This window comes from Callorhinchus milii, unplaced genomic scaffold, assembly GCF_018977255.1.
Source record: "Callorhinchus milii isolate IMCB2004 unplaced genomic scaffold, IMCB_Cmil_1.0 Scaffold8, whole genome shotgun sequence".
Lineage (NCBI taxonomy): Eukaryota > Metazoa > Chordata > Chondrichthyes > Chimaeriformes > Callorhinchidae > Callorhinchus > Callorhinchus milii.
Window position 1 is genome coordinate 1,132,961 of NW_024704749.1, and position 10,709 is coordinate 1,143,669.

Here is a 10,709-nt window from a genome sequence, read left to right on the forward strand (position 1 = left end):
AAAGTTGCCTCTCCCATGTAGAAAGGAACCACTGTGCTCACTTATGCTATCTCCCCCTTCTCTGCTCTCTTCCCCTTTGTTTTCTCTCTCATCCTCTCCCTTTTCCTTTTCCGCCTGAGAGGAAAGGGCACTAATAATAATAATTATCCTTGCATTTGATATAGCTCCTTATCACATCTTTGAGACGACTCAAAGCGCTTCACAGAATATACTGTAAAGTGAATTGACTGTATATTTGGTGGGTGAAACGCGGCAGCCAATTGCGCACAGCAGCATCCCACAAACAGTCGTGGATTGAGTGACCAAATTATTATTATTTTTTTATTTTTACAATAATCAAACCTCGGGTTTAACTGTCACTGCAGACCTGCCAAAGTGTGGATGGTGGCAGAGCAGCTATTTGGCTGATCAATGAGACTTGAAGAGAGTTGTAGACCTGTGAGGCAAAACCCAAATGACAGGTACCACGAAAAAGTAACTTAATAGTTATCATTACCAGTGCTTCTCTTTCTCTTCTCAGCACCTCTCTGGTAAATCTATTGCCCCAGGTTTGTATCTCGTCCTTTCACCAAAATGCATATGGGAACAGAGGGCATTGGGTCTGCTCAGCCATTGTACTGGCACTGTGGTACCCATGCATTCCATGGCTTCCACATTCAGTGCCGAGGTGCACTGGGTATCCTGTTGGGTTGATGTCATTCAGGTGCGGGCGGTGAGCCAAGGCGTTCCAAGGACCCTGAAGGCTGGGAGGATTGTACATTCGGCCAACCAGCCCCGGCTTCCCCCCACTGCTGACTGGGAGGTTAAACACACTGCCGTAGTCCTGGGAGAGATGGCAACTAGAGAGAGGGTGGTTGTAGGCTTCTGGCACTGTCTCTGAAGTTGTTGGTTTGACTTCCACATTGGATCGACTGGGCATTTGTTCTGGAGGAGGCTTGAGATCAGTGCAAAGCATTGACCTGAAATCACTGCCGCATTGTAACCTGGAGCCACTGTCTGACTGCGATTCATTCAGAACATCGATGTTGCTAAAAGAAGGTCCAAGAGAAGATAGTGTGAGTGAAAACTACACCACAAATTACACTTTTAATAAAATAAACTAATACGTTGACTTTTGGTACAATCCTTTCACATCAGAGTCCGTTAAGACTGTGATATATTTTAACCAGTAACGTCGCTTTGTCTGAATCTTCGGAATGTCATTGCTTGGAAACTGGGACATTTTTCCTCCTTTATGCCTATTGTCAGCATGAAGCACTCAGAGGGATAGCGAGAGCACAGGAGAAGGTTTACTGTGCCTCAACAATAAAAGTGGACAGTGGTGCTTACAGCAGAAGCATGTAGGCAAGTCTACAAACCCAAACACCAGACCTGAAATTCCACCTAATTAATTACCTGTAAAGCAAAAGGGGGTGGCATCGAAGGGCATTAGATTAAAGGTCTGCCAAGAAACCAGAGGTGTTGGCCTGGTGAGCGGGATGGACTTCTCCTGCTCCCTATGTCCCTTAAGGCCATTTTGTCTCAAAATAAAATTCTTAAAACACTTGTTTTGATTTGGAATTTAACTGTCATGTCGGGAAGATATCTCAAGCGCTTGCCAGAGCTGGTTGGGCAACAGAGCTTCAAAGACAGATGTTGCCAGTGGTCGACAATGTCAAAGAGATCACCAACAACAAAATTACGTTTGTTTAACGCTTTTCACGGAGAATGACAACTGTTATTAGTGACTTTGACCAGCGCTGTCTCAGTACTGGAGGCCGGGCAATCACTGGATTAGAGTTGCTGATGCAGGGAAATGTTCAAGCCGGGAAATGCGCAAGTCTTTAATGGCAGTTGAACAATAATGATCGATGACATCAGTGTAAAAAAAAAGCACTGTATTGGACCAAGGGGAAATCAGACAAAAATGTCATGGCTGGAAAAATTTGTTATTTGGAAATCTAGGTATGATTGTCAGTCATTTTCTTACCCGTGTGCTGTGAAGGTGGCTGTGGGGGAGGCTGTTTGCCTGCACTCGTGTCCTCAGCTTCTCTGGAGTGCGAGGAATCGATTTTCGCTGGATATACCTTTGGGCCAACTTCCTGCTGTAAGTACCATTCTCCCGACCCCGCACTGTAAGCTGTGTTGATCTGCTCACCAGCTCTGATATCTGCACTCAACTCTTCACACGGCAACTCAGGTTCTGTTGGATCTAGATTCAACATCATTTCAGATTTCAAAGTTTATCAAATAGTATCTAGAACAGAAAGAAATCAGTCTCCCACCCAAAATCAATAAAAATTGGACACTCAATCCACAACTGTTTGTGGGACACTGCTCTGGGGAATTAGCTGCTGTGTTTTGCCCACAAAATATACAGTCAATTCATTTTACAATATATTCTGTGAAGTGTTTGGAGACATCTTGAAGACGTGATAAGGCACTGTATCAAATTGTAAGTATTATTATTATTTTCAGGGCTGTTTTTCCCCTGTTTCTCCTCTCTACTTTGGTGTGTCAGTGGCCAGTGGGTAGCACTCTCACCCGAGTCAGAAGGTTGTAAGTTCAAGTTGGTAAGGAAGCTGGCAGGTCTATATGGGGTCAGCAGGTTACAGAAGTAGGGAGGAGCAAGGCCGTGGAGTGCTTTGAAGGTGAGACCAGAATTTTGAACTCTATGTTCTGGGGGATGGGAAGCCAGTGGAGCCTGGCGAAGGTGGGGTTGATGAGGTTACGGAGCCTGGTGTGGGAGAGGACACGAGCTGCAGAGTTCTGGATGATCTGCAGCTTGTAGAGGGACGAAGTGGGAAGGCTGACAAGCAGGGACTTAGCTTAGTCAAGCCTGGATGTGATGAATGTGTGGATGAGGGTCTTGGTGGCCTGAGGGGAGATATGGAGGTGGGGGATGGCAGAGCAGGTCCTGGCACGGATGTAGAAAGGAGAGTTGAGGGTCAAACAAGATGCCAAGATTCCGGACTGGCTTGGCAAGGTGGAGTGGGCATCCGTGGATGCTGATGCTGTCAGTGCCTGAGGTGCGGAATCGCTGGCATGAGCCAATCAGGAGAGCCTCGGTCTTGCTGACATTCAATTGTAGAAAGTTGTCTCTCATCCAGAACTTGATGTCCGACAGACATTCTGTCTGTCTGACAGTGGGTCCTGGAGTCAAGGATGGAGGCAGAGAGATGGAGTTGGGTGTCATCCATATACATGTGGAAGTTGACCCCATGTCTACGCATGATGTCATGAAGAGGGAGCATATAGATATTGAAGACGAGAGGACAATGGTCAGAGCCCTGAGGAACGCCACACAAACAAGCATTTGCTTGGACATTTCTTACCCTCACTGCTCCGCTCAGACAGTGCTCTCCTTTTTCTTTTCAATGCTGTGTCTAGGTTGGACTGAGCTCTCACTAACTGCTCCCTGTGAGGTAGAACAAGAACAAAACAAAACAAAATGAGGCCTCCCATATGTGTCAGGTAATAGACCTCCTACACAGCCTTCTGCTTCCCAGTGACTGCGGTTGACAGTGCTCTTGTGTGGATACTGAATGAGCATTTGGCTCAGCATAGAACCACAGGAATTTATAGCACAGAAGAAGGTTGTAAGGTTGGGACGTCCTCCTGACGTGAAAGGCGCTTTATAAATGGAATCTTGTTGTTGTTGTTGTTGTTGTTGTTCAGGATATTGTGGGTGTGCTGCTCTTTTAAAGAACAATCCTTTCAGTTCCCTTTACCAATCCTTTCTTCATACCCCTGTCCTGTAATTTACTACTTTTTAGATATCTGTCTGGTTCTAAATCACCAGTGCGTGTGACTGCACTTGTGCACTCTGTGCAGTTCTGGTCACCACAACACAAATAGGATATTGCAGTTTGGGACGTGTGCATCCTACTGCCAGGATGGTGGATGGCGAACTGAATGGAGCTTATTTAATCTAGCAATTCTTATGTTCGTATGTTCATAGAATCATAGCATCTTACAGCACAGAAGGAGACCATTTGGCACATGTTGTGTCGGCTGTGCTGGCTTTGAAAGACCTACCAACTACTCCTACTCCCCTGCTCTTACCCCATAACCTTGCAAATTTGTAATGCTCTCCTTTGAAAACTACTATGAATTCTCTTTTAATATCCTCATTTGTTTGTTTGCAACTGTCTTAAATTGTTGCCCTCAAGTCACTGACTCAACGACCAGTGGAAATAATTAATCCCTATCATCCCTATCAAAACCCTCATAATTTTAAAGACCTCTACCAGATCACCCTTTAACCTTCTTTGTTAAAACAGAAGAAGTCCCAGTTCCTCCAGTCTCTGCTCATAGGCCAAACCACCCATTCCCAGTATCATTTCCCATAAATCTCCTCCGCACCCCAGCTGTTGACTTGACCTCCTTCCTAAAAGTGGGTTGACCAATATTCCAACTGCGGTTTAACTAATGATTCATACAAGTTTTGCATTACCTTTTAGGTTTTATATTCAATAACCCTGTTTATAAAACCTAGAATTCCATTTGCTCTATTCATAGTTTTGTCGACCTATTTGTCACCTTACATTCTAAATCAAATCGTCCGTTCACATCACTTGTGGTTGCCAGGACTATAGAGATCAGACATATCTTTTGTTCTTCTAGCAAAACCAGTTGAACTCTATGAGCCAAACACATAGCCTTACACTTGCATGAAAATACACATACCTTTTATTGTTCAATCCAGTCTCTCTAAATCCTTTGGCAAATGGATTGTGGTCAATCTTGAGTTTTGTGATCTGAAATTATATTGAATAAAATGATCAGATATTCCCTATTATGTATGGAGAATGAGAAAACTTCTGCAATTGACAATTCAAGGAGTTTTTGTAATAATAAAACAGTAATCCTTGCATTTGTTAAATAGTGCCAAAAAAGTGCAAACATCTCAAAATGCTTCACATGCAATTACTTTTTGTTGGTCACTATTTTTTCTTGAGATGTGATGAAGTCATAGAATAGAATCATAGAATCATAGAATATTACAGCGCAGAAGGAGGCCATTTGGCCCATCGTGCCTTTGAGGCTCTGTGGAAGAGCTTCCCATTCAGTTCCAGTCCCTCGCTCTTTCCCCATAGCCCTGCAAGTTTTTCCTTTTCAATTCCCTTTTGAAAGTTGTTATTGAATCTGTTTTCACCACTCCTACAGGGAATCCTCCTAATGTGAGTGTGGCCCAGACTTCTCAAATGCTCCCTCGCTTAGAAAAGTGAGTTTGCTCACTGAGTTTGCTCCCTCTCCTGTCTCCCCTGGGGTGTGGAGTGACAAATACTCCTCTTCTCGAACGGTCTCTCTGTTACAATAGGAGCCTCACCTTCTCGTTCTGATAGGCAGTGACAGCCATGAACACAGTTTCTGGGAATGTGAAGGTTTGGAAAATGCTCCATGAGATATTGAACAAGCTGTCGGCCTGGACAATGTGAAACTGAGGCTGGTAGCGGTGCATCGAGTGTAGAATAAGCTGAAAAAAAAGAGGTTCAATAATAGGTGTGTTATCACAGCAAAGGAAGCAGCTACAACAACAATAACATAATAACAACTTGCATTTATATAGCACAGTGAGGACAAGGGATATGCAGAAGGTGAGTCCCAGCTGAGTGAAGAGGTGGGTAGGAGAGGAGCATCCAAGTGCTCATTCTTTATACGTGACCCAAAAACATCAGCAAACTGATGGAGCCTGAGCCTGTTCTCACAGGGTGTCCACATGTAGATTCCAGCATAGGAATCACGAGTTACCAACCTGGAGCAGGAACTCTGACCAATTCTCATTCCCTTAGCCCAGGGGCACTGGGTAATCATAGAATCATAATATTGTACAGCACAGATAGAGGCCATTCAGCCCATCTTTGAAAGAGCTGCCCCAGTTTTAGCTGAAATCAGCTAACTCAACAAAGACCATGCATCAAGTGGTTCAATGTTCTTGTCTATGTGACCCTGTGGTGCTTTTAACACTAGCTCTTTAGGTGAGTTCATTCCGCAGTCAATATGATGAGGTCCACACAGGACAATCACGGTCTCAAACTCAGGAGAGCATGTACAGAGAGTTTTGATTTCCATGCAGATTGCAGTTAACATTAGGAACATTAGACCTTAGGAGCTTGTGGAGGAGAATAACTGGGTAAAATGGCTGCGACAGAAAACAGGAACATTGGAGTTTTGTAAAATGGAGGTGATGGGTTGGGGGGGGACTTTACTTTGTACGTAACCCATGCTACACCTGACCAGAGCTAGCTGTAAAAATAGAAAAGTTCTAAAGCACTTGATATAAATAATAAAACTATAATAATCCTTGCATTTGATACAGTGCCTTATCACAGCATCAAAACGTGCTTCACAGAATACACTATAAAGTGAATTGACTATATATCTTGTGGGTGAAACGCAGCAGCCAATTGTGCACAGCAGCGTCCCACAGACAGTCGTGGATTGAGTGCCCAAATTATTATTTTTAAAAAAGTGATCCACCAATCGACTAACGACCGGGTTCCTATTACTGCTAGGTAAACAGAGGCGTGTGCAGTAAGGAAACTTGTCCAACATTTTTCCCTACTGGGAATCGAACCTGGGTCCTCTCGCTTGCGAGGCGAGTGCTCTAACCACTGAGCTACTTGATGAGCAAAAAAACTAAATATGGTGTTAATATCAAGTGCAGTTAAATAGAGACAAGAAGCAGGAGAAGGAGAGCCATCCACCACTCATCACCTACATGGCCAGACTGATCCAGAGTGTTGTTGGTGAGTTTGAGTTTCTGGAAAGCGAATGGCTGTTTCATCCAGTGGCTGCCCAGAGCTGGAGAATCCGGATGAACATATGTCCTACACGGAGGCCGAGGTTCCGACTTCCCAGCCACGATCCAGTGATCCTTATTCCACTGCAGGGAGACACAGACACAGAGCAAGATCAAACATTTCGCCCCAAAAATATAAACAATTCACTTTATAGTATATTCTGTGATGCACTTTGAAACGCCTCAACCACATGAAAAGGCACTATAACAAGTGCAAGAATTATTATTAACTGCAGCCCCCAATATACATTCATTAATAATTGCTTTAGTTTAGTCTGTATTTTTGTTTAAAATGTTGAGGGGTGATCTCATAGAATCATAGAATTATACAGCACAGAAGGAGCCATTCGGCCCATCGTGTCTGTGCCGCTCTTTGAAAAGAGCTTCCAAATCAACCCCACTCCCCGCGCTCTCCCCATAGCCCTGATTAACCCCTCTCCCCCGCTCTCTCCCCATAGCCCTGATCAACCCCACTCCCCCACTCTCTCCCCATAGCCCTGATCAACCCCACTCCCCCACTCTCTCCCCATAGCCCTGATCAACCCCACTCCCCCACACTCTCCCCATAGCCCTGCAAACTTGTCCTCCCAAATAATTATCTACTTCTCTCTTAAAAGTTGTTTTCGAATCCCAGCCATGTGGTTGATCTGATTGAGGTTTTAATAATAAAGGGATTTGATAGGGACAATGCAGAGAAACAATTTTTCTCTGTATCGAACAAAGGGGGGCATAATCTCAAAACTAGAGTTAGGCCATTTTGGTGTGAAATCAGGAGGCAGGTTTTCATCCAAAGGGCAGTGGAAATCTGGAATTCACTTCCCCAAAATGTGGATCCATTCACATTTTCAAGACTGAGGTGGTTAGATATTTGTTAGGTCAGGGCATCAAGGGATACAGGGCAAGGGCGGGTCATTGGAGTTGAGATGCAGATCAGCCATGATGTTATAAAATGGGGAACAGGCTCAAGGGGCTGAATGGCCTCCTATGTGTCTATGTATCTTTGAAGAGATCTCAGGATTTGACTGCAGGGATTCCTGCTACACTTGGCACCCAACAGTGTGATAGTATGACATAGATGCAGACTGATAAATGGGAAGGAGCAAAACATGTCCCAGAAGCCCATCAAGTTGAGATTCTTCTCCTCTGAAGAAATTCCCCCCTCCACCTCCCTCACAATACACACCTACACCTGGGGCCGCCCATGTGATGATATAGAATCATAGAATATTACAGCACAGAAGGAGGCCATTCGACCCATCATGCCTGTACCGACTCTTTGGAAGAGCCACCCAATCAGCCCCACTACCCTTCTGTTTCCCCATGTCCTTGCAAATGTTTCCTTTACAAGTTCCTATCCAATTCCCTTTTGCAAGTTGTTATTGAATCGGTTTCCCCACCCTTTCAGTACGTGCATTCCAGACCGTAACAACTCTCTGTAAACAAAATTCTCCTCATCTCCCCTCTGGTTCTTTTGCCAAATATCTTAAATATATGTATAATATATATAGGTACAAACAAATCCACAGGCTTCCCCAGCTGTTCAGTGAGGAGGAATACTGCCTCTATTACCACAGAGGAGCGGAGTTGGTTTGACACTTGAGGGGTTTCTTCATTGTCAGTATATTTTTCTGGGATGTGTTTTGGTCAGCCGGGGCTCTGACACATGCAGAAATCCATCACCATATTTACGAGTATCCAAAAGAGACTGAGAGTTCCAAACAGCTGACAATTGGTGTAGAGCTTTAAATGACACTCAATTAACTTTATAGAGAGCTCAAATACACTGGTGCTATGTATAGAGCTTGTATACATTGGCGTTTTGTCCACAAAATACACAGTCAATTCACTTTACAGTATATTCTGTGAAACGCTTTGAGACATCTCGAAGATGTGCTAAGGCGCTGTATCAAATGCAAGGATTATTATTTTTATTATCTCATATTTAAACTTGCATTCACTGGCACTTGATATAAATCTCATAAATTTTGGTGTTTCTTACAGAACTCACGTAAACTCACACGTATAAATCTCAAAATATATAAATCGCACATCCATTGATGTTTGATACAATTTTCATGTAAATTGACATTTGACAATGATGTCATATGCACTAGTCCTTGTATGCTGTTATACACTTAGTAATCAGTGAATACTAACTTGCACGCAGGATAGAAATTATACACATTGATAGTGGATTTAGAGGTTTTATACTCAGGGACTTTATTATCTGTATGTGGAGATAGATGGCTTACCTTGTATCTTAAGGCATCAGCTGGCAACAGCTCCACCAGCATCATATAGCTGGAGAAAGGAAGTAACCCACTCACACTGATTTTACACTGAGGAAACATTCGCCTGTAAAAAGAAAGTCATAAAAGAGGAAATGAGCGTTGCTGCTTTCCCCTCTCACCCTCTATTTTATATAAGTCGTGTTGTGAAGCCACTGCCGACACCTCGTTTTAAACTGGGAAGAAGGGAACGTAAATATGTTCAGAAAGGATCACTGTGGAGTCCTGTAGCTCGGTGATTAGAGCATTCACCTCGCAAGCGAGAGGACCTGGGTTCGATTACTGGCAGGGTCCCCCCACGCCGCACTGTCCCGCCTCCCCCCTCACCCTGCGCCTCACCTTCCCCCCATCCTGCCCCCCAACCACCATGTCCCTGTTGCCCACACTCTGTCCCTGCCCCCCACCCCCACCCTGCCCCTGACACTCACCCTGTCCCTGTTCCCCCCACCCTGCCCTTGCCCACCCACCTTGTTCCTGCCCCCTACCCTGCCCACCCTCTGCTCCAGCCCACCCCCCCCTCCACCCTATACTCTTGTTGACCCATTTACTGAGCTCTGTACCTTCCAGCTTTAGTGATGATCATTTCGGTTCCGAGCTCATCAAACCGCTTCCACAGTTGCTGATCCTCCAGGATCGCCTTGATGCTGCTCTGAGAGATGGGGTCAAAGACCGATGGTCTCATCAGGGTGGGCTCCAGATCCATGGGCGTCTTTAGCACTGAGGAGAAAGTGAGCATTCAGTGACCTCTGCCCTCGCCCTTGGTGGAACTCCATCCCACACTCCGTTCGCCTCGCCTCGTTCAAGGCATGTCTCAAGACCCTCCTCTTCGACCGCGCATTCGGCCACCCTCCTACCCTCCCTGACCTCCACCTTCCCTGATTCCAACCCCCAGCTTGGGTCAAACCTCGACCATCCAGCCCTTTGGGACGTCCTACCGACGTGAAAGGCGCCGTGTAAATGTAATTTTGTATTGTATTGTACTCTCACTGTGAGGAAAGGGTGAAGAAAAACAGTCGATGGGAAAAAATTAAGGAGAAATCCTGTAGACAGGGTCAGCAATAACGATTCCTGAGAGAGAGCAAGGTTAGCTAGGAAACCTGGAAAAGCAACATGGACAATTACAAGGAAAACCCAACCGGCAAAGTTCAGGATCACATCCTACAGAGAGGGGAGAGGTGGGTGCCAGTCTCTGAGGCAGAGACAGGACGGGCGAGAGGACCCGGGTTCTATTCCCAGACAGGGCGAAACCTTAGGCAAGTTTTCTTGCTCCACAGACACGCACACCTCTGTTTACCTCGCTGTGAGTAGGAACCCGGTTGTTTGTCGATTGTCGGATCGCTTTTCCGGGGTTAATAAACCCTTCAAAAAATGTTTTCAAATAATAATTTGGTCACTCAATCCACAATTGTTTGTGGGACACTGCTATGCCATGCGTTTCGCCCACAAAATATACAGTCAACTCACTTTATAGTGTATTCTGTGAAGCGCTTTGAGACGTTTCGAAGACGTGATAAGGCGCTGTATCAAATGCCAGGATTATTATTATTATGTTATTGCAGAATTGTTGATTGTTTTCCTGTCAAATGTTATTGCAGTCAGCATTGAGTTACAGTACAGCTAATAAAACTGTCATTCAC

At 44.9% G+C, this 10,709-nt stretch overlaps 1 protein-coding gene across 1 annotated transcript; it reads right to left on the bottom strand.

Annotated features, from left to right (window-relative positions):
- Positions 1 to 565: 565 nt before the first annotated feature.
- tbx16 (T-box transcription factor 16) lies at positions 566 to 9,775 on the bottom strand. The gene is made up of 8 exons (XM_042337339.1): positions 9,633 to 9,775; positions 9,037 to 9,139; positions 6,704 to 6,868; positions 5,312 to 5,458; positions 4,669 to 4,739; positions 3,315 to 3,397; positions 2,095 to 2,191; positions 566 to 1,028 (listed from the first exon to the last, which is right to left on the bottom strand). The coding sequence occupies exons 1-8, from the start codon at positions 9,773 to 9,775 to the stop codon at positions 566 to 568; spliced, it is 1,272 nt and encodes a 423-aa protein (XP_042193273.1).
- Positions 9,776 to 10,709: the final 934 nt, after the last annotated feature.

What these genes read in the sequence shown, in the direction of transcription:
- tbx16 (XM_042337339.1), bottom strand. Translation starts at nt 9,775, where the DNA reads ATGGATCTGGAGCCCACCCTGATGAGACCATCGGTCTTTGACCCCATC. An exon ending in ATCATCACTAAAGCTGGAAG is followed by an intron (nt 9,140 to 9,632) that starts GTACAGAGCTCA and finishes TTCTTTTTACAG; the next exon opens with GCGAATGTTTCCTCAGTGTA. An exon ending in ACTGGATTGAACAATAAAAG is followed by an intron (nt 3,398 to 4,668) that starts GTATGTGTATTT and finishes TCTACCTCACAG; the next exon opens with GGAGCAGTTAGTGAGAGCTC.